Source organism: Chrysemys picta, chromosome 9, assembly GCF_011386835.1.
Source record: "Chrysemys picta bellii isolate R12L10 chromosome 9, ASM1138683v2, whole genome shotgun sequence".
NCBI classification, from domain to species: Eukaryota; Metazoa; Chordata; order Testudines; family Emydidae; genus Chrysemys; species Chrysemys picta.
The window spans coordinates 47,297,832-47,321,583 of NC_088799.1; the positions used below are offsets into that span (position 1 = coordinate 47,297,832).

The 23,752-nt window shown below is 45.1% G+C and overlaps 2 protein-coding genes across 19 annotated transcripts in view; one reads left to right on the plus strand and one right to left on the minus strand.

Moving 5' to 3' along the window:
* The window catches only part of LIMS2 (LIM zinc finger domain containing 2), a 56,909-nt gene extending 42,454 nt beyond the window's left edge, over nt 1–14,455 (plus strand). For 12 of the 16 annotated variants that reach the window (XM_005286409.5, XM_065556109.1, XM_042853508.2 and 9 more), the window contains 6 exons: nt 1,846–1,995; nt 2,631–2,781; nt 4,575–4,667; nt 5,773–5,821; nt 5,991–6,066; nt 10,116–14,455. In XM_005286409.5, coding sequence (XP_005286466.1) covers nt 1,846–1,995; nt 2,631–2,781; nt 4,575–4,667; nt 5,773–5,821; nt 5,991–6,066; nt 10,116–10,263 — 667 coding nt within the window. In that variant the 3' untranslated portion in view covers nt 10,264–14,455. The remainder of the gene's footprint in view (nt 1–1,845; nt 1,996–2,630; nt 2,782–4,574; nt 4,668–5,772; nt 5,822–5,990; nt 6,067–10,115) is intronic. The other 4 variants (XM_065556102.1, XM_065556110.1, XM_065556106.1 and 1 more) reach the window with 2 other exon arrangements.
* Nucleotides 14,456–15,418: 963 nt separating this feature from the next.
* Nucleotides 15,419–23,752, minus strand: part of MYO7B (myosin VIIB) — a 117,162-nt gene continuing 108,828 nt past the window's right edge. For all 3 annotated transcript variants that reach the window (XM_042853501.2, XM_024103258.3, XM_024103259.3), the window contains 6 exons: nt 23,216–23,322; nt 22,701–22,886; nt 21,069–21,185; nt 20,032–20,115; nt 18,770–18,889; nt 15,419–17,118 (listed from right to left, as the gene is read on the minus strand). In XM_042853501.2, the coding sequence (XP_042709435.2) occupies nt 17,029–17,118; nt 18,770–18,889; nt 20,032–20,115; nt 21,069–21,185; nt 22,701–22,886; nt 23,216–23,322 (704 nt within the window). In that variant the 3' untranslated portion in view covers nt 15,419–17,028. The remainder of the gene's footprint in view (nt 17,119–18,769; nt 18,890–20,031; nt 20,116–21,068; nt 21,186–22,700; nt 22,887–23,215; nt 23,323–23,752) is intronic.

Below are 23,752 nucleotides of genomic sequence, written 5' to 3' on the forward strand. Positions count from 1 at the left end.
TGCTATGGCAACAGCTCTGCGATTCCAAGACTTCACTTTGCTTGCAATAGAGGAGGGTCTATGGGACAGCAGAGAGGGTTTGTGAATGGGGAGGGGTTGATAATGGTTTATCAGTGCAAAGGGTTGAAGGCCCCTTATTCAGCTGAATGAGAGGGGTCTTTTTCAGGACACTTGCTGCAGGGTCCCAGTGTCCTGCCCTGTATAATTAGTCCCCATTTGACAGTGCTGAATAAAATTGATGCCTTTATCCAGGGATGAGCACAGCTGCATGATCTCTTATAATGGGGCGCTGTCTGCTTTTTGTGGGGACTGTGGCTCCATCTGGGAGGACAGTGGTTCCAGCCCTGCAAAGAGACTATTACACAAGGAGGACTTAAAAAGTGAGAAAATAATAATCATACTTTCAGCTTATGTAGGTGCTTTCCATCTGAGGATCATAAATGTTTGAGGCCACACAACACCCCTGTGTCACGTAGAATTATTCTTAGCCCCATTTTACAGATGGGGAAACCTGTGGTTAAGTGGCTTGCCCAAAGTCCCACATGAAATCCAAGAGAGAGCCTGGAATAGAAGCGAGATCTTCTGACTCCTAGTCAGTTTGTTGCATTAGCTATGACACCACCTTTCCTTTACCGTTTTTACCTGTAGTTGATGGGCTCTTTGGGAGAATACCTTTAAATCTTAACCAGGGATGTACGTGTGACTGTAGTGAGGGGGAACTAAGCATGCTTTTGTCAGGTTGGACAATGGTGAAAAAACAGGCATAGATTATTTCCCCCATTTGCCTGATATGTGTTCAATTTAGCCAAACCTCCGCACCCAGCAAACAACACTAATGCTGGGAAGACAGCTGATGGGTGAACTAAACTAAAGACCACCTCATGAGAGCTTTTAAATACTGAGCATCAAACTGGCTGATTCAGCTCCTTGTTTTTTGATTGGTCTCTGTGTAAACAGGAGCACTGACCTTTACAGCTGTTTATCTTTTATCCCTTTTGTCACAGACTTCACTCCCAGCAATGTCAGTCTCATGCCCGACCAGGACTTGTGCTTCTGTTGCAGTTTGAAAAATATTAAGTGTTTGCAGCACAGAGCTGCAGACTCCCTTGTTTGTCTTAAACTTAATAGGGAGCTTTTGGGTAGAAGGGCTATGATTCAAAGACTTTCTGGTTTGTCCTGGTTAGTGAGGACTAATGGATCCAACCATGGTGGAGGCACTTTAGCAATGTACCTTCAAGAGAAGCACTGAGAGTGAACTCCTTTCAACAGAGCAGTCAGAGGATTGTGTGCATAGATTTATGTAAACACAAACACATTTATAGATTTGTAGGAATATACTTACATGCATATGTGCACACAAGCTCTCCACTGTGTTAAGACACTTATTAGCTACTCTGATATGCACATCTATGAGTGTCTTTATTGCTACATACAAAAGCAGCCGCTTCATGCATAGTGATTCGGGCCCACGTGCAGTCTCCATTGTGTTTGTAAGCTGAGCACACACTTGCAATTAGAGACTGCTAAACTGTCTACTGTTTTTACTGTACTTGATACCTGTAGTGAAGAGAAGAAATGCCACATAAGGAGGCCTAGGAAATACCTAACTGTATCTGAATGGGGCAGATGGAGTTACAAGGCTACTTCAGGATTTGGTTAACACTAGCACCATTAGATGATGTTTAATTCCCATCCTCTAGAGCAGTGGGGTTAGAACAGTGGCTGCTGTCTCTGGAAGAAGGTTACAGAAACCTGTAACCCTAACCAAAAATGTGCAGAGCACGACTCTCTTCTAGAAAGACTCTACAGTACTAATGCTACCCTTTCTTTCCAATTCACACCCAGGCACCTGTGCAGGCCTTGCCATAATCGGGAGAAAGCCAAGGGGCTAGGCAAGTATATCTGTCAGAAGTGCCACCTGATAATCGATGAGCAGCCTCTGATGTTCAGGAATGACTCCTATCATCCAGATCACTTCAACTGCACCCACTGCGGGTATGTTCTCCTCTCCCAACTTCCATCAATAAACCAGGGAAATATACTGTATGGACAACAGTTCAGTCTCTTTCTGGACTCTGTAATCGTCAGCTACACTTTGCAGCCTTTAAGTTGTCCGGCAGACAAGAAGTTCTGTATGTGAAAGATCAAAAAAATTGGAATCAAAAGGATAGAAGAATTGGAGTTCTTCTGTTCAGCTATATAGGGTTTTCCTTCCTCCATGCATTGCTTACTGGGCACCATTGTCTACTGGGCAGTTCCTGGAAATGAGCCACTCTCAAAGGTCCTGTTTACATTACAAAAATAACCTTGTTTAAACATGGTTGTGGCCAGACTGCTCTGCATGATTTAGCCTTGCATTTGTGGACAGAAAGACCTATTAGATAACTAGCATGTTATAAAGTGGTTTGACCACAGTCATGTTTCACAAGCATAATTCAGGATTCCTGTGTTTATAGTGTAGATGGGGGCCAAAACATGGAAGTTGGCTTTGAAGTTCACTCTTCCACAGCTTCATCTTAGATATTCACATCTGGAGGGAAGCTCATGTAAGGTTTAATCGTGAAACAGCTGTTGGCTGGGGCTTGGGTCAGTGTTGTTGCTTCAAGAACACTTGTTTGTGTTGTTTTCAGGAAGGAGCTGACTGCTGAGGCCAGGGAGCTGAAAGGGGAACTCTATTGCCTGCCCTGCCATGACAAGATGGGTATCCCAATCTGTGGAGCCTGTCGCAGGCCTATCGAAGGACGAGTGGTCAATGCTCTGGGGAAGCAATGGCATGTTGAGGTGAGATCAGTGTGAAGCTGCCTGTGGAATGCATACTGCCAGAGGTCTAATGCAAGTTGGAGGCTGTTATGGTGAACATTAGAAATTTCCACCATTCCTGTTTAGGCCGAATTCAGACTGTATTTACCTGGGGTGAGCTTTACCTGGGTAAGTCACATGCACTAGAGTTGTGAATGGTGCACTTCATCTTTTGCACAGTAACAATACCATTGTTTAATTTACTCTCAGGAAAATTATTTTAAAATTTCTGCATTACATTGCAAAGATTCTGGGGTCTGCAAAATAGTATTTACCACTGAAGTTATGTACATCCTCTCTATGTCCTTCCCTTCAGCTCTAAGTAACAAACTGTAACATCGTTGTGACACTTCCCAGGGGTACCCGGGTTGTGAGACACCTCACCACCATCTGCCCTTAGTGTGAAGCACGCTTGAATCTGCCTGTGGTGGATCAGCTCCCTGAAACCACCAGCCTCTGGTAGCACAAGCACTACCTTCCAGTCCTCATTCTCACTGTACAGGTAGCCATAAGCACACACCAACTCCTGAATCCCTGTAATATCCAATCCCTTATCTGTGGGACACTCACAAAATTACCAGGTCTGCCTTTCCCAAAGGAACAAGACACACCAGCATGTAAGATTCAACTCAGAGCCAGCACTTTGCTTACTACCACATCACTTAGAAAAATATATTCTTGTTTTCACTATAAATATATTATCAAAGAAATAGAGAATATTGGAAACAAATGGTTTTGTGTAAAACAAAATCATAACATGCTTTCTAGAGACTAATCTTAACTAACAAGTTACTGTCTTGTCTAAAGAAGCATCTCTCACCCAAAATTCTCTTCAGCATTTTCAACCAAGACTCTTCTTCATGAAGCAGAAGCACTGTCCTTTTATTCCCTTAATGAAGGGTGCCAGGATGTTGTCTTTGCCTCCCAAATATAGTGGAGCAAACCTTTGAGGTATATCTCTAGATAGGGTTCCCTCCCCCCCATCTCCCCTAAGCATTATTGCTTTTCTCTTCCTGGTAGACTTTTTCTCTGAATTCTGCAGAATCCTTCGTTGCATTTAGTTCTGACTGGCAATAAGTGACCAGTAGTGAATGAGACAATATTCAATTTACATGTAAAGAGAGATGAATAAACACCTTTTGTCTGACAGAAAACTTGTTTTTCACCTTTGATGCTGTCCAACTCTCCCATACAGACTTTAAGAACATATTTTGTGTGTATATGTATATATGTGTGTGTGTGTGTGTGTATAACTATATAACTCCTTACATAGTATCTGTACACATGTCACAACAGTATTGATAACCAGCATGGCACCAGCTTTCATTTGAGATCTCACAAGACATTCTTTGAACCAGAATGTACATATCAAAATCAGGAGATTCCTGTAACCGCTCTGCATCCCTTTGCCAGTTGGCATTAAGAGGTTCTTGAGTCACACATCTGACCTTCCAAATCTTGGAAGCAATTTTTTTGTACAGTGCAGCTCAACAGATGATGGTAGTGGTAGACTCTGTTGTGTAGCCAGAGTGCAGGTATGTTTACTACTGTCTTCTAACCTTGCTGTGACTTTGTTCCTGTGACTGTCGTTTAGATTGTCATAGCGTCCCACCATCACCATCCCACAAGATTCTTGCAGGGTTTTCTTGTCTGTCTTTGTATAAAGATCTGAAACTCTTGTGCAAACCACTGGCTTATTTTGGGGGCAGCGACCATGCATGTCTTCTAGCTTTGGAGGCCCTTCCACCAACACTGAATGCCCTTTACTTTTGCAGCATTTTGTTTGTGCCAAATGTGAGAAGCCATTTCTGGGGCACCGCCACTACGAGAAAAAAGGACTGGCTTACTGCGAGACTCACTACAACCAGGTAAGCACTGCTGTCCTGCACCCATTCAGCAGGCACCTCTCTCGACTGAAGAGCTGAGGAGAAAGAATGCCCCCAATAGAAATTTGGGAAATAAGCACAGCATTTTTCCCATGCACCATATAACCAGAAATGCATTGTTATCTGGAGTGAGTTGTTAAGAGATATCAATAGCCTCTGGTGGTGGGGAATCTAATTGAAAAAGGAAAAATGTTTTCCGTGGCAGATGTGTGTTGACGTATAATTCTAGGGAAAGTGACGGCGATTAGAGAATGAAAATGTAATGGGGACAGGGATCTTCCCTGTTGAAAGAAAAAATTGCTGTCCCTTTCATCTACAGTCGTTGGTCCAATACAAGGTATTACCTCACAAACCTTGTCTCTTGTATCCTGGGAGCAACACAACTATAACAACATAGCAAACAAATTAAAATTTCTGTAATTATACCAAATAAAATGAGTGTTAACCAATCAGATGGCTGCTTGGCTAACCTTTTGTTAAGAATTGAAAACATTCTAAAACCCATGTTAAGCCACCCTTTTTATAATTGTTTAAAATAAATGCCATAGCATCTAGTTGGCTAAAGCACAGAAAAGATCTGTCCTGAAAGCTGATATAAAGATAACATTATCATAAAGATACAATGAGCAGCCATGACTCTACACCAGTTTCCATCAGACAAAATATTACATTTCCCTTGTAGAGTTGTTAAAGGCTAAATATCAACTGCTTTTAAAATAGTGCTCTTGGTTTTACCTCAATGTTTATGGTCGATGATCAGGAGATATTTATCTTTGATCAGTGTTGTGATCTATTGACATTGTCTCCCAAATTCCCAGGCATATAAGGCTCAGAGATCATGTTATAATGGTACCAAGAATATGAGGCATCAACAAAAAAAACTAAGATTTGAGAATACAAGTTCTGAATGACCATAGACCAATGGGCAAGTGTATGAGAAGCTATTCAGGAGACGTAAATGAATTTTAGGGTGCTGCTGCATCCATCAGAAGTTGGATGTTTGCACCAGCTGTCTAATTTGGGGAGCATGGGCAGACTCCTTCATAGTCAGTAAAATAAGTTCCCATTTTATTCCTTCTGCATGTAGCTCTTCGGAGATGTCTGCTACAACTGCAGCCACGTGATCGAGGGGGATGGTAAGATTTGTTCTCTCCTTGTTTTGGGTTGCTCTCCCATTCTGACAATGCAGCTGTTGCAGTCCTGCAGTTGCAAGGCTCCAGTGTTTTCTTTTTACATCTGGGTTCACTGAATTGGGATCGGACTCTGAGACTAGATAATCTGGTTGTTTGCTCTTATTTTGCGCAGTGGTATCAGCTCTCAACAAGGCTTGGTGTGTGAACTGCTTCTCCTGCTCCACCTGCAACATCAAGCTCACACTGAAGTAAGTAGATACTTGCAGACCTAGGCTAACTCTTTCAGCAGCCTAGGGGAACGGTGCTGGTATCCTGCAGCTGTAGAGCAGTATCCTCTCCTGCAGTATGTACAGCTTTTCCCTAGAAAGGTTTCCCCTATGGAAAGGTAACTGAGCCCATTTTCAAGGAGTTGTGCCTTGATGCCTCAAATAGTAAGTGGCACAGGGACAATGAATACAAACTAACTTTAAATGCCCCTTTCCTAGTTTCAGGGCCTCTAATATCACCCCACCTCTGCTGTGATGGCCCAACATGTCTCAGTTATCAATGGATTTAGGGGCTCAAGGGAATGGTGTTTTCATTATAGAATGTGGGTTTTGGAAAGTGTTTTTAAATTCTTTATTCTTTTATACTGATAAAAACGCTTAGCAAAGTCTCACTCCATAATAAAATGACACTGCCCTGAGCCCCCAGTTCCATGCTCCAACTGGGCTGTTTAGTAACTGACATGCAGCATTGGACATTCCAGGCTGTCGCACCAGCCAGCATGATTCCAGAGGTACCCACTCAGCATTGTGTTTAATGTTTGAGGCATTAAAAGCATACTACGTATAGGCCATGCTTTAAGACAATATTACAGGTTACCTATAAGAACTGGGACTTAGGAAACGCAGTGGCAAAGTTAGTTCAAACTTCTAGAAAATTAGTTTGTCATGTGCCTATCTCAGAGACAACTTTTCCTTCCCTGGATTGATGGAGGCTGGGCACATTCCTGGGGCTGGGCCACATTGTAGTGAACTCTTCTTGCTGCTGCTTAATGGAGCAACATTAACCACAGTAAACTTGGTGGAAGCTGAATGGCAGGAAGTCTGGGAATATGAGGCTATTGGGGGATAAGGAATTGGCAAGTCTCAGACTGAGTGGGCTCTAGACTAAACATGACTCGAGTGTCTGGGACACTGACTCTGCTAGTGAAATTCCACTTCTTGATTTTTGCCAACCAAATTAATGCAGTGGCCTGATTCTGCTGCAGTCACCATTTGTGATACCTAGATCACTGTCAGATTGTGACCCACTGACGTTCATGACTGCTTGAGTCTTTATCTCCCTCGTGAGAGACACTCGTGCAACTGAGGGGGAAGTAAAGGAGCCAAATAACACAGCAGGGCACAGATTATCCAACAAGTTCTTGGAATATATTGGAGACAATTTTTTTATTTCAGAAGGTGGAGAAAGCTACTGGGGGGAGGCTGTTCTAGATTTGATTTTGACAAATAGGGAAGATCTGGTTGAGAATTTGAAAGTGGAAGGCAACTTGGGTGAAAGTAATCATGAAATGGTAGAGTTCATGATTCTAAGGAATTGGTAGGAGGGAGAACAGCACAATAAAGACTATGGATTTCAAGAAGGCAGACTTTAGCAAACTCAGGGAGTTGGTAGGTAAAATCCCCTGGGAAGCAAGTCTAAGGGGGAAAACAATTGAAAACAATTGGCAGTTTTTCAAAGAGACATTATTAAGGGCACAAGAGCAAACTATCCCACTGCGTAGGAAAGATAGGAAGTATGGCAAGACCCCCCTGGCTTAACCAGGAGATCTTCAATGATCTAAACCTCAAAAAAGAGTCCTACAAAAAATGGAAACTTGGTCAAATTACAAAGGATGACTATAAACAAATAACAGAAGTATGTAGGGACAAAATTAGAAAAGCCAAGGCACAAAACAAGATCAAAGTAGCTAGGGACATAAAAGGAAACAAGAAATTCTACAAATACATTAGAAGCAAGAGGAAGACCAAGGACAGAGTAGGCCCATTACTCAATGATGGGGGAGAAAGACAATAACAGAAAATGTGGAAATGGCAGAGGTGCTTAATGACCTCTCTGTTTCGGTTTTCACCAAGAAGGTTAGTTGTGATTGGACATCTAAAATAGTGAATGCCAGTGAAAATGACGTAGGATCAGAGCCTAAAATAGGGAAAGAACAAGTCAAAAATTACTTAGACAAATTAGGTGTCTTCAAATCCCCAGGGCCTGATGAAATGCATCCTAGATTACTCAAAGAGCTGACTGGGGAAATATCTGAGCCATTAGTAATTATCTTTGAAAAGTCATGAAAGATGGGAGACATTCCAGAAGATTGGAAAAGGGCAAATATAGTACCCATCTATAAAAAGGGAAATAAGGACAACCCGGGAAATTACAGACCAGACAGCTTAACTTCTGTACCCGGAAAATAATGGAGCAAATAATTAAGCAATCAATTTGCAAACACCTAGAAGATAATAAGGTGATAAATAACAGTCAGCATGGATTTGTCAAGAACAAATCATGTCAAGCTTTCTTTGACAGGGTAACAAGTCTTGTGGATGGGGGGAAGCACTAGATGTGGTATATCTTGACTTTAGTAAGGCTTTTGATACTGTCTCACATGATCTTCTAATAAACAAACTAGGGAAATACAACTTAGATGGAGCTACTATAAGGTGGGTGCATAACTGGTTGGAAAATTGTTCCCAGAGAGTAGTTATCAGTGGTTCACAGTTATACTGGAAGGGCATAACAAGTGGGGTCCGGTCCTGTTCAATATCTTCATCAATGATTTAGATAATGGCATAGAGAGTACACTCATAAAGTTTGCAGATGATACCAAGCTGGAAGGGGTTGCAAGTGCTTTGAAGGATAGGATTAAAATTCAAAATGATCTGGACAAACTGGAGAAATGGTCTGAAGTAAATAGGATGAAAATCAATAAGTACAATTGCAAAGTACTCCACTTAGGAAGGAACAATCAGTTGCACACATACAAAATGGGAAATGACTGCCTAGGAAGGAGTACTGCAGAAAGGGATCTGGGGGTCATAGTGGATCACAAGCTAAATATGAGTCAACAGTGTAACACTGTTGCAAAAAAAGCAAACATCATTCTGGGATGTATTAACAGGAGTATTGTAAGCAAGACACGAGAAGTAATTCTTCCGCTGTACTCCACGCTGATTAGACCTCAACTGGAGTATTGTGTCCAGTTCTGGGCACCACATTTCAGAAAAGATGTGGACAAATTGGAGAAAGTCCAGAGAAGAACAACAAAAATGATTAAAGGTTTAGAAAACATGACCTATGAGGGAAGATTGAAAAAAATGGGTTTGTTTAGTCTGAAGAAGAGAAGATTGAGGGGGGGACTTGATAACAGTCTTCAAGTACATAAAAGGTTGTTACAAAGAGGAGGGAGAAAAATTGTTGTTCTTAACCTCTGAGAATAGGACAAGAAGCAATGGGCTTAAATTGCAGCAAGGGCAGTTTAGGTTGGACATTAGGAAAAACTTCCTAACTGTCGGAGTGGTTAAGCACTGGAATAAATTGCCTAGGGGGAATCTCCATCATTGGGGATTTTTAAGAGCAGGTTGGACAAACACCTGTTAGGGATGGTTTAGATAATACTTAGTCCTGCCTTGAGTACAGGGGTCTGGATTAGATGACCTCTCGAGGTCCCTTCCAGTTCTATGATTTCTGTGAAATAGCAAACATAGGAAAGCCATTGAATTGCAACAGAAGAAAAGCACTGTGGATATATGTACAGGGGAAATTAATGTGCTTCCACCCTGGTACTAGCTAGCAAGGGGCATTCATAGCAGGCTGAGATGCACTTGGCAGCACAGGGGAGAGGAGCGTGAAGAATCAAAATGTCTTCCTGTTGCCAATGCAAAGCTGCTACCCCCAAGTTTTGGAAAGCAGCCAAGCAGAAGTGTTGCTAAGAGCCAATCACAAAGTGTTCCATGGCTGGACATTTCATTATTGGTAAACATGTGGACCTGATCTCCAGTGATCAGTCCATGTGTATCTGTGTTCACACAGTTGGGCACCTAACTTGGCATGAACACTACCAAACGTGTGCATTAAATTCTGATATGTGAACATACCTGGCAAGATTGGCATCTGTGTGTTGAAATGGGTTTTATACATGCGATAGAAATCAAGCCACCACATTCACACAGACACACACATACTTGAATACTGAACATCAAGCCATGACTGTAGTTTTGTAAGTGCTGTTTTTAATAGCTCAGTGTTTCTTTGAAAGGAACAAGTTTGTGGAGTTTGACATGAAGCCAGTGTGCAAGAAATGCTATGAAAAATTCCCTCTGGAGCTGAAGAAACGTCTGAAAAAGCTGTCTGAGCTGGCCTCCAAGAAATCGCATCCCAAAGCTGTGGATTTAAACTCTGCTTAAACAGGTCTGTCATTCTGCTCGCTGCACTCTTATCCTCACAGACTGCAACTTGCAGCAGCTACTGATCACAAAGGGAGCTGTTAAGAATGTCTGAAACAAACCACAGACAAATAGTACCTCCTCCAGCTTTTGTTACTGCAGCTTTCACCCTGAATGCTCCTTTACTCTGGCAGTTGCAAATTAACACTGACAGCATGGGGAGTTTGGCCTCTGCTGAGGGGGTAGGGCAGAGCAATGGGTATGGTAGTTAACTGGCATTATTCTGCCATTGATCAGATGTACACCATTGTTTTTCTGTCTTTCATCGTTTCTATATTGAGCTGAAGTTCTCTCTCACTGGAAAGAACAGTGGTTTAAATATCAGATGGTGAAACGTGCAGATTGTTCAACACCAGTTATAAGTATCAAGGATTCCTTAAATGACTTGTATGCAGAGCTTTTCACCTATAGGACAATGTTCTGAATGTGGCCCAAAATTACCACCATCTGATAACTGTTTGGTATGTCCAAAATGAGCTGGTCTTTGTCTAATTCCCAGTGAACAAATATCCACATCACAAAACTGCCGCAGCAATCGCCCTTCTTGACACCCTGGTTGACATTTTCTCTAGGCTAGGCAAGGCAAGGAGTGAATGGGCACAGAGTCTATGCTGCCTACTCACCTCAGTCCAGGCCAGAGTGGATGTATAATGTCTGGGCAGTGCACAGAAGTTGCACTACTGTTTTCCTGGTTGATGTATAGAGGATTTCAATCTCTGAGGCTCTGTTTGATACTTTTCAAAAGTACTCAATTCCCTTACAATTGAAGGGGGATATGTAGTGCGAGGGTGAAGGCAGGGCATGCCAGGAACTAATATTCAATGTTTACTTGCCAGTTCTCCATTAGATCATTGATACCCAGGGCTTGGAATTGCCCAATGTGATATAATACCCTACCCACTGACACACCTGCCATTACCCTCTACAGTACCTGCAATATGACTGGAGGTGTGGTTACTCTTTTGCATAACAAAACCCAGTTGGCAGATCTGGTAACTGTTAAACACTTCAATCTGAGCCAAGCCTTTTCCCTTTGTTTGAATGGAAAGACTACCTTCTCAGCTCAGTTTCCATGACACTCAGTGTATGTCTACACTTCAATTAAAAACCCATGGCTGGCCTGTACCAGCTGACTTGGGTTAATGGGGCCTGGGCTGCGAGGCTGTTTAATTGCAGTGTAGACTTCTGGGCTTGGGCTGGAGCCTGGGCTCTAAGACCCTTAGAGTGAACCAAAAGAGCCTGCAGACTCATACCTATAAATCTTGTAGGAAGACACTAGCTGTGTCCACGCTACAATTTTGCACCTTTGCTATTACTGATGGAACCTCGTTGTTGGTAGCACCAGTGGATGTTGTTGTGTAGACAGGGCACTAAACAGCTTCTAGTGTTTTAACCACCTTGGGCATGTCTTCATTGCAGAATTAACTTGGGTGATTGGTGCCTGGCTTAGCCTAGCTCAGGTGTAACAGGCCACACTGCAGAGCATTACCCAAGTTACTATGTACTTAGTGGTGCTGCAGTCACCTGTCTGAGATGTTAGGACTTCCGGAGGCACATGATACCCCATGGTTCTTAGCACTGCAGTAAGCTGAACCACACTGTGATTCTTTCCCATTGAATAAAGGGAGAACTTGTCTGTCCTGGGTGCAGGAGGGGAATTGTGGGAAGGCATTGGAGGAGTATCAACACTTAAGTGATTTAGCCTGTGTCCTTGCTGCAGAGTGGGTAGGTTACCAGCTCGATAAGCTTTAGCCTGTACCCACAGCTGGGCCAATGAGCCCAAGTGTAAAGCAACACCACACTTGGGTGAGAGGTTTTTGTGTGTGGATGGGAGCTGGGTTAATGCTGCAGGGAAGACCTATCCCCTGTTGTCTAGTCCTGCTTAGAGCAAACTCACACAATCTAGTGGCTAAAATGCTGTTGGCTGCTCTACATGAGAGCACTTGCTGTTGCTACCACCAGTGAAGCTGCACCAGAGATAGTAATGGTGAAAAATGTTAGGGGAAAAGGTTAGTGCAGACAAGCACTCCTTGTGCAAGGCTCCTGGTTAGTTAGCTGCTTTCCTAATACTAACTGCCTTTGGCTGCTTTACTTTCTGCTATAGTAAGCTACCATAACTGTTTTAACACCTTCTGTGCACTGCCTCCGCTATGGCACTTGCAAAGGGATGGACTCTCTGATCTAATTAGAGAGCTTGTCTGTCTTCCACCGTGACTATCAATCTGCACAGTAACCTAGACAGTATTACTTTTGTCACCGTTTAATAGCACTTGAGGACAGCTCTTGTTCTTCTCTAGCCCTTGGCCCATCCTTCAGGTATGGGCACAAGGAACTGCACAATTGAAGGCAATCTTAAGTAGCCACTGCTGGGACCAGTCCACTATGCTTATTCTCTCTAGAGTTTGGTTGAAGGACTAAAGCACAGGCACTTCAGGCCCATGGGTATTCACAATTCATTATGCTGATTCTTCCTAGTCTGAAGCATGCAGCCCCTTTCCCCATGGCCTTGGTCACAGGAAGGAGCCCAATGCTGAATCTGAGCAGCGGGGTATTTTCAGCTGATTCACCAGTCCCAGTTCAAGAGACTTTCCTGGGAAGATGGCAATAGGACACTTGGCATCATATCTGCTTGTGAATATGCAAAAATTGAGTACTTCATGGACAGTAGTTGTCTTCCAGACCAACTCAAATCTTGTCAGCTGTTTCCTGCAGAGGCCACTCTTGAGTTTAGCAATGGAAAATGCAAATACATGGTTGAACATGTGCATGTAGAGATGAATGTGAATATCTTTGTACTATAAGAAGAGATGCAGTGAGGACTCTTATTTCCTCTCTAATATTTGAAATTCAGTAGATTAGGCCAGGGTTTGCTAATATTTTACTTAAGGGAAGAGACACCCATAGACTCTAAACTTTATACTATATGGATAATCAAATGTCTTAAAGTGTCTCTCTTTAACTGTTAATCTGACAAATATTTCACTAGAGTCCTGCTTTGTAGAGCACATGGTTGTCTACAGAGTTACAATATCAGATTTGAGAGACTGAGCAATCAAGAGAGTTATGGGAAATAACTACAGAACAGCTTGGAAACATTCATCTTTCCCCAGATTCCACCTTTGGAAAAGTAAATGGCATAGGATGTAAAGTAGATGTAGATGTGATAGGATCTGTGGACTTCTTTAGGGCAGAGTCTTTTGGTGTGATGAATTTGCCAATACCTATGTGTTCTTCATAGTGTTGGAGTCAGGGGAGACTCTCTTTCATAGAAAGAAATTTACGACTAAGATGTGTGCATTTTCCTTTGCTCTAAATTCAGAAAGTCAAATTCATTCTTGCTGTCACTCGATTATCCTCTGTGGTGTTAGATGAATTTGGTTCAAAAGGCTAAGCTTGTATTACTTACCCAAAGCTGCTGTCCATTGTATACTTTCACAGTTTTAAATCTATATTTAAAATAAATCACTAATGCTCACTGACTACACTTGAAGATGGCAATGCTTTTAGCAACTGCGATATGTGCAGTTTACTGATATTCAAGGGGAATATTAATCACTTCCTTAATATCCTTCCTTATTACAAAACAAACTGCTATATGTTTTCTCTAGGGTTTGGGTCCTGGTCCTTACCCTCACAATTATCCACACAACATTAGCAAACATTGTTTAACCTTCCATGTTCAGAGTTCCCAAAGCCAAACGTTTTGTATTGGGTGATGCAGACTTTTGGGACTGAAGAGGTTAAGTGTTAATTTGAAACATATAGCAGGGGAGGCATTGGTTCGCAGATAAACCTGTGACTAAAGCAGTTGTTCTAAGAGGTGTTTAGTTCTTAGTTTGTAAAGCACTCTTAGTGCTAAGGATTATATAGAATGAATGAAGAAATGTATTAATACTAAAGGGACAAGCCCACTCCCTATTACACGGCATGTATTCTGCAGACTGCGGATTTCTTGTTTTATAGTACTTCTGAGTTTGTGATGTCTAACCAAAATCTGTGACTGCTGGACTAAAATATTATAATCTGCACCTGTTATGTATGTTCTTGTAATAAAGTTAACTGCAATACATTTTAAATCTTCACACTAAAGATTAAAATATAAAAATTATTGTATGTGTACTGTACAATAAAACCGGAATCTTTTGGATCTACACCTCTGATGTGACCCAGGGTGAATCACTCAGTAACTCCAAGGATTAGCCATATTCCTATTTCAGAATTGTGATGGTATTATTAACCCCACATTGGCAGGGACAATTAGCCTGTTCTGTGGCACCTGAAGGGGAGACAGGTAATTAAGGATTAGACCAAACTGGGGAGAACCAGGCTGGGTGGTTCCTATAAAGGAAGGAGTGCAAAGCAATAGGGGGAGGAGATCCAGGAGGGAGGAGTTTGGAACTTCTTCTCTGGGAAAAGAACCACAGAGGGACCTGCAGGAAGTATCTAGCCTGGGATTGTCCCTGAAGGGAGAGGGCAGTTGGAGAGAAGGAGACTCCTACAGCAGGTCTGGGAGCAGAGGGAGACTCCAGGGAAAAAACCCTGAAAGTTAACAGCTCGTGATAAACTGGGCCTCCAAGGAGAAAGCCCTGGGAGGCCTTGCTCAGTAATTGAGTGAAGAACTCTGCAGAGCCCGGGAGATGAGCGAAGAATCTGCAGAAGATTGAACCCAGGATTTTCATTCCTCTGGGTTTTGAGTTGGGACGTTCTTACCCAAAAAGGGATGGGACTCTTGGTGTGACCTGGCCAGAGGACTAAGTCACCACACAGAGCACCAAAGTCTGGAGGAGGAAGGTGAGGTGGAGGGGCTGCAGTGCTGGGTCTTGCCATGAGGAGGTGCTCCAGGGGGGTGAGTCTATGACAAGAATGTTTTGCTGAAACATTTTTGATCAGTGCTGGTTCAAGGGTGATGTATTCATCAATGCTCTAGTATAGTGGAGGCACTGCTGTTGTGTCTGACACATGCCATGTAGCTAGGTTGGACTACGGATGTCAGTGGTGAATGGTATGCTGTAGTAATGCAGAGGTAGTATAAGCTATTGGAGAGGTTTTCAGATTATATTGAGGTTGGGAGAGCACTCACCAGACTTGTGGAAGAAAGAAACCACGTTGTCATCACTGATCTGCAACAGTTTATTTAAAAACGGGAAACAGAATAGTTTGGCTGCAAAGATTTCAGTACGGAGTCAATATATAAAACATTTATCAGATACTATATCTAATTAAATTGAATTCAAAGGTATGATGCCAGCATTAACACCTTGACATTGGTAGTCTCAAAGCATCCATTGCTGGCAATGGACATTGCATTGGGAATATCTGATTGGTTGCAAAAAGATCAATTATTCTGAAAAGTGTGGCACTCATTTAGATGCATAGAGATATTGAGGCCCTATTCTCCCTGCAGTGCATGTACAATCCTCCCATTAATGGCTGTGTTACACGCAGACGTCCAGGGGACAACGAAGCCCATTGTCCATACATTGGCAAACTAGAACGAGAGATTCAACAGCACTGCTTTTCCAGCACTGTCAAACCATGCCTCAAGGAACTTGGTGTAAATGCACTAAAAGCACCACATGTCCTGTGGTCACAGGAGGGTGGTTCTGATTTGGGAAGGACAAGTATTTGCTCTTCTAGTACTGGAAAGTAGTGTAGGGGCAAGGTTACCTCCCAGGATTTTTGAACTCTGAGCAGTTCTTATTGTGAGAAAGTTCTCTCTTGCTGACAGGAGTTGTTCATCACATGCTCCTCCATAGACAAACTCTGAATCAGGCTTTACCATTCAAGCTGTCTGCCAAACAGGAAGTTGGAGAAAGATCAAGAGAAATGAAAACCAATAAAATTAACTAATTGGAATTCTGTCTCCTGAAAGAATGTCTACATAACTCCATGCTAGGAGCACTTCTATAGAGCAGGAAAATGGCTCTTTCAAAAGAGTTCTGTGTGTTATAGGCTCAATCCTGTGCAACCCTGAGTCACATTGAGTAGTGTTTATAGGGAGTTGTCAGTGTAAGGGTCCAGAATCAGTCCTTAATAACAGCCCGAATCAGTGTGTGTTCATGCATATTGGGGAGCACTGTGCTGTTTCCTTATGAGAAAGGAAGGCTAGGGGACACCCAGGTGCAGTTACCAAAGGGGACACAAAAGGAAGTGCACTAGCTCACAACTTATCTAAGGCAACAAGACAGCAGACAATAACCATGTTACAGGAGAAATGGTTCTTCCCTTCTGCAAAGCCCTGTATGGCTTACCAGCCTGAACTGTCCAGGAGCCATGCAGTTTCTCCCATAATAGCAGAATAGGATGGCTATTACTGTGAGTATACTAATGCTAGAAGACTGAAGTTATGTCCTATGTTGCTAGGGGGAAGGAATTGAAGGGGCATGTCCCTGTCAGAATGGAGGACACCATAGTAGATCTGAAGAGGTTTTCAGACTGCTTTTTCATGTATTAATTGAGGGCCGTGTCCATGTTGAAATCCAGGAAAACGCTGCAACGTTTATAATCCATATTGAATTTGTCCATTGGGTCTAGAACAGTAGAGCTTAAAATGTTAGCTAGCGTGTGTTCATTTGTGCTTCCCCTGTGGCAGTACTTCACCAGCGTGGCTTTCTGAAGAATGGGTGTGATCAGAGGTTTAATTGGCAGACTAGTGTTAAAGGGGTTTTGGTCTGGGATATGAAATGGAGGCTGTTTGGCACAGATATGAATTGCAGGCTTCTACCCTCAGGCAGGGAGGCGGGGATTCCTCTGCTTGTTCACAGCGTTCATTAGCAGCTGTACGTAGGATGTCAACAGGTCATCCATTTTGTAACCCTGCAGGAGAGAGAAACTTTAACCTAGTCTCTTGAAAAGAACTCTAGAAGGTGCCAGCTGGCAACATGAGTTGTTGTTCCCCAAGCTGTGTGCCCTCTGTACCTGTTCCTTATGTCTACCTCCTCTCCCAGTTCCTAACGTCGTTCAGATAATTCTTTTCCATGGCTCCAGTTGGTGTGTTACTACAGTAGCGCTTTTAAAAGCAGTGCTGTGTACACTGCAAGAAGCCATGTGGTCCCTGGTCTAGTGATCAAACAGGGTTGGTTTGTAGTGGTTCAGCAAACTAATGTTTTACATTGTGGGCTGCCATCTTGTTTCAGAATCTCAGCTTTCATATACAAGTCACTAGTCCTTACGTTTGCAAAGGTAACCTTAACAATACGAGCCCTTATAAACCCATGCAGTGATGCCTGCCTGAGTCTTGCAGACAGCCTGAAACAAGACTTCTGGGAGAAATGGGACTCCCCATTCATTTATGGATCATTGACTCTGAAATCTAATGACAAGGTCTCAGTACTGCTAACCATTTCGCTGCTGATCAAAGCATACCAGAAAAGGAAGATCATATTTCAAACTCCATGAATTTTTTTTTTTTTATAAATTACTTTTCAGGATTTTTGTGTTATGACACTTTCACCAGGAGGGTTAGAAGGCCCTAGGGAGGGGTCACAATACCACTCACTCAAATTTGACCCATCTGCCCTCCCCGGTCACAATGGAGGGTTGACTAGGCCAAATCTGAGCTGCACTGCAACTCCGTGCACCAGGTCACAATGCCTGGAGAGGAGAGCTTGGCCCAGCCCCCTGGCACAGGAGCCACCACTGTGGGATGAGGGGTTTTTTATATATTGATTTTCATTTTATTTTGTATTTGTGAAAAGTACAGGGCTGTAATTGTATTACAAAGATCTAGGTGAATGAAGTCTCATTTTGCTGGCAGAACGGGGGCAAGTGCTACTTTTTTCCCCTCACTTTGGCTTCAACCCATCACTCACTCACTCCTCCACTGCAGCTGGTGCCATAGAGCACCAATCTGCTTCTGACCTGCGAGACAGTTTGTCAGTTAAGCTGGAAGAACAATTACTGTTTTTGCAGGGAGTCGGAAGAAAGCTCTTGTCATCTCCATCAAGCCTAAAGCCAGTCATGGCAGGAAGCAGTGTGCTTGTGACAAAGGGCTAGGTATAAAGACCTGAGTCAGCACTCTTCACAGCCGCCCCAATCAGGCAAAGCAGATTGGAGCTGACTATGCAAGGCTGTGCCTACTTGTGGGTGGAGCAGGGCAGAAAGGCCCATTAGCCAAAAGCCCCCAAATAGGCACATGAAGGAAGAGCACAGGAGGGAAGCAGGTAGTAAGAAGGAGTGAGAGAGTGCTCTCCTCTGCTTGGGAATGGTCTTAGGTATCCTGTGAAGATGGTGGGATGCAACTGGTTCAACGCCCTGGGCAGGGCGTTGAACCAGCAAAAGGGTCTCTGTGTAATCTGTGGACTGAGACAGGCAGAACGAAGGCGGTCCTGTTACAGGGTCTCCTTCCTTTTCTGGCTGTTTTCATGTACATCAGCATCCTTACACCAGGTATCTGTGATGCTTATAGACATAAGAAGAAAGGGAAAACTGAGGAGGAGAACATGTATGGGACAGTGAGGCTCCTCACCAGAGATGTCTCGCACAGAATCCGGCTTCCCCGCACCAGGTTTCCAATTGTCATGTGGAAGTATGTGCTGCCACTGCTCCAGTTCGAGATTTTATTAAAGGGGTAAACTGTTAAGATGTCCTGCAGACAGAAAGAGACATAAATAACCAAACAGTGCAACAGTTCGGAAGGAAAACAGATTGTGCCAGGTTAGAGAAAGCACTCCAGTAAGGCAAGTGTATCCTTTCATCTCCTAATGCCTTCTGTTAGGGACTGGCACACAGCTGTTGAATTCAGCTCATGCCCCAAACAGCAGCACAGCATAATCCTCCCTTCCTGCACAGAGCAACTGATCCCTGCGGTTTTGGGTTTCTGGAAGGCTGTTGTTCGCTGTTAGCCTTTATCATGCCATGCTGCTGCTTATGTTAGTAGCCATTAAGCCATTGGATACACCAGTGCCTTTATTTTTTGTAAAAAGCAACATGGTGACATTCACAATAAGAATTTATAGGGTATGTTTTACACTGCGGCTGGTCCAGGTCAGCTGATTTGGGCTCGGGCTGTGGAGCTATAAAGTTGCTGTGAAGATGTTTGGGCTTCGGCTGCAGCCCAGGCTCTGGGACCCCTCCCCTACGTGGGGGTCTCCGAGCCTTTGCTCCAGCCCAAGCATCTACAATGCAATTTTATAGCCCTGCAGCCCAAATCACCTGAGCGGGGCCAGCCACAGGTCTATTGCAGTGTAGACATGGCCCTGTTCTGCAGGCTTGACAGAGCCAACTACACTGACAGGCCTACAGTCTGATTACCTGTCTCTTTCCATCCTACGTATTTGCTGTCCTGTAGACAGCTCAGCTTTCCTGCCACTAATTCCCTAAAGCTGGTTCCTTACTATCTGTTCCATCCACTTGGCCATACGCCTTCAGCTGGGGATTGCTCCTTCCTCATCACATATCCTTCTTGCCACCACTCCCCTTTACAGCTGCCATCAGGTCTTTCCTTTCCCGGGCAGAGATTGCTTGTAGCAATTGCCTGAATTATTTTGGAACAGCAGCTCTAATCCCAAGCGGTGATTTTGGGCACCACCCATCCTTCAGTTTCCCAGAACAAGAATAGGGGCTCTGTTTGTCTCCTCCTAAGATCCAAGTAGAAGGTCCTATCCCTTGTTCCTTAATGGGCCTGGCCAGTGAGGGGATCCTTCGTTAGAGCTGCCAAGCTGAGGTAGTCTGCATTTCCCAGAGAGCCAGACTGCAGCGTCCCCCAAGCCCTGGAGAAGTGACTCTTACCTTGGTCTTGGGGTGTATTAGCGAGACTCCTTGTTTGTTGACTGCAATCAGTATGATGTCTGGGAAACTTGGCTCGGAGGTTTGCTGGTGATCAGGAACAAAATAAGCGAGTGTTGGTGAGGAGGTGAATGAAGATTCCTATTAATCGCAGAGAGACCTTCAACTTTCCCCAATGTTGTTTACTGTCACTGAGGCAACAAGCTCAGAAAGTGCCATGTAACCATTATCAAGGGTGACTGTTCTGAGACCATACCGAAGATTTGCACAATGGCTGTTTAAAGGCAGATCTAGTTTGCTAGCTCTGGGCTATTGGGCAGTAGTTCTCTCACTTTGGTTTGCGGCACACCCTTCCTGGTACTGCACAAACCAAAATGTGTTGAGGGCCAAACCGTGGGGGATGATAGGAGATTGGAGGGGGACTGTGGCAGAAAAGGTTAGTAGTGTGCACTGCTGCTGGGGAAGAAAGGAGTAGAAGGCATCTGCATTAGGTTGAGGGCAGCAGGACCCAGAACACTGCATTCAGGTTAGGGAGGCACCTACATGATCAACGGTCTCCAAAGAATATATAATGCAGCAGTCGACCCCAGTCACCGAACACATCCCCCTGTGCTCTCTGCACTGGTTCCTACCAACCAAGAATTCAGTTCAAGCACCCCCATGGGGAGTGGCCCTGGATACCTGAGGGGGCCCCTCTCCCTGTGCCACCATGGCCCCCTATGACAATTATGTTTCACTGGAACAAGAAGAGTGGTGAACAGGACAGAGGAGTTTCATGAGCCAGAGCTCTCCCAGGAGCTGGAACTAGATCACTGACTCGCTCCCACAAAAGGGCAGGGACCACGAACCTCACCACAGGGAAGGAAATGAGTTTTGCTTTCCCTCACTAATGTGTTCCCACAGTCTCTCCCCCTCTCTTGCAGGCGGCAGGAGGGATGGGGGCTGGAATAGCTTCCCATTTGGCAGATGAGCGCACCCCACCTGGTGCTCCCCTGGCAGAACCATTAGTGCACGCGGAATGAGAAGCCGCCTAGACACACCTTCACTTCGAAGAAGGCTGACCCAAATGTGGGCCACCGGTGGATCAGCTTCAAGAAGGCAACCTTGGCCTCATCCACTGTTTTGCCCTCATGTTTGCTGTAGGCGCCAATGATATTCTGTATAGAAAAGGGACACATGCACCCCAGTAAGTGAGAGAGTGGGGGCAGGCTTTTCCCCACCCAGGGTTTGTCCTGCAGATATGCACTCACCCATCACACTGCAGGATCAGTCACGTGGCCACATCACCCCAAGGCAGCAAGGGGCACCTATGCCTACAAGAATGGGGGAGCCCCGGGGTCTCCTGCAGCTGCCACGAGGAAAGAAGGTGGAAATCTCCCAGCAGCTCCCCTTACCCAGGTTTCTGCCCTGGACTCCAGCAATGGGAACTGAAGATCCTCCCAGACCAGCAGCTCCCCACCAAGCCTGAGTGAAGGTCACCTGGCCCAGCAGCTTCCCTGGCTCGGCCTCCAGGCAGCACAGTGGAAAACTCCACCCAGGGCTCCCAGCTCTCCTCCCCTGGGCCTGGGGCAGAGAAAGTGAAGCTCATGTAGGGAGGGGGAGCTCCTAGCAGTTCCTGTCTGTCCTCTCTCCAGGGGGCTGGATGAGACCCTGCAGAAGCAGGTGCCCCAGAGGGAGTGGCTGAGTCAGGGTGGGAGTCAAACACAGGGGAACTGTTGCCTCCACGAGCAAGTCTCACCTGTCCTATACAAATGGGTAGGACAAGCTGTGCCCTGGCACCTCTTGTCAATGCATATACCCTCTGATTCCCTGCCAAGCAGCCATCCAACCCTTCTCTCTGCCTGGTGGGGCTGAGGGGTCTTTGTCCTGTTTGTTATGAATTGCGCAGAGGTGTGTATACTGCCTCTGGCTGTTACATGATAACTGGCTACCCATGAAAGGCTGATTATGTGAACCGGCTTTGATGTGGATGAAGTTAACTCTCAAATCCAATGACATTTCCTAACTGAGTGTCCGTCCACCCAGCCATGGTAGACACAGAAAATGAAGAGGTCTGGGGTCACAGGTGCCAACTTTTGTTGGCGCCGATGGGTGCTCCCGCCCCCTGCCCCGACTCTGCCCCCTCCCTGCCCCTATTGGATCCCTCCCCAAATCCCTGCCTGGGCTCCACCTTTTCCCCAAGCGCGCCACATTCCTCCTCCTTCTCTTCCACACACCCCCGCCCCAGGCTTGCCACGCGAAACACCTGTTTCGCGGTGCAAGTGCTGGGAAATAGGGGGGAGAAGCAGGACGCGGTGGCCCGCTCAGGGGAGGAGGTGGAGTGGAGGCAGAAGTGAGCTGCCAGTGGGTGCTCTGCACCCACCAATTTTTCCCTGTGGGTGCTCCAGCCCCGGAGCACCCACGGAGTCAGCGCCTATGTCTGGGGTGGTCTCTGGGAGGACTGCACAGCTCTGGGGACACAGGCACATGTCAGAGGATTATTTAGAGGATGCAAAATCTGGCTATAAACAGGAACAGGCTACGGCTGCACTTTGAGCTGGCGGCCTGACTCCCAGCTTGAGGAGCCATCCTCGCGCTAGCTCTCCGCGAGCTGGGCGTGTAAAAGAGTAGCTGCAGCAGCGTGAGGAGCAGGACCGGCTGGCTGCCTCAAGCACAGGTGTAGGGGCTTTTACCTTCTTCCACTCCTCCGGAGCCATCGCTCGGATCAGATTGTCTGGCACCAACTCCTTCAGCATCTTGGGGATGGCTGCCTGCTGCGATCGGTCCTTGTCAAAACGCACCTTATAAATCAGCCCTGCTATCTGGACAGCTTCCTCTTTGGAGCACTTGTGATATCCTCGCAGATACTTGGGCAGCTCCTGGAAGGCATAAGCAGTGAATCTGTGCAGAATGGTCTGGAGCCAATATGGGCCAAGCCAGGCAGAGACTGTGAAATGGAGATGCAGGCCTCACAGATCAAGCCCCCGGAAAAGGCCAGCCCTGAAGGGTAAATTTATATTGACAGATGCCAAATTGATTATTATGTGTTTTTTAAAATGTGTGTGTGCCCCTGGAGCTATGATGGTGGCTGCCCTGTCTGAGATGGAGAAATAAATACTCCGGCAGGATCGGTTTCTCCACTAGATCGCCCTGATCACACTGCATGACATGAGTTCCCTTACTGGCCATTCCCTAGAGACGTAGTTACCTGGTGATAATGAAAGATGGAGTCAGCCTTCAGGTCTTTCCCGGGAGTTACAGTCAGCCATAGCTTCCTCATGAAGTACACCTGGTAAGTCACAGCCACAGCAACCCCTACGGGAACAACAACATTCTCAGTGCTCCCCAGGTCATCCTCTAAGGAACTGTAGCCCTTTTGGGTCAATGCTTCTGTCCCCTGAGGCCAGTTCTGATGGGTCCACATAGCTCAGGGCTACTGTACTTTGTAGGTTTGATTTATTTTTAGAAATAATGTTAAAGATACTGGCAAATGAAGCCTGCACTATTGTTACTGTCAGTCGCTGTAGGTTTACAACAGGAGCGAGCTGATGCGATGGAGGGAAGGGAATGACAGTCCCATGTGTACACTGCTTCGTGGAGCGGCAAGAAATGGCAGAGCTCCTTAGCTGTGTGTATTATGTCCGGATCCTAACCCATCACACTGAGCAATTCCTGCCACCTCTCCTACCAAGCATTCACTGCCAGCTGCCTTTGTGAGAAGAGATGCTGATTTTAGGTGCCTGTA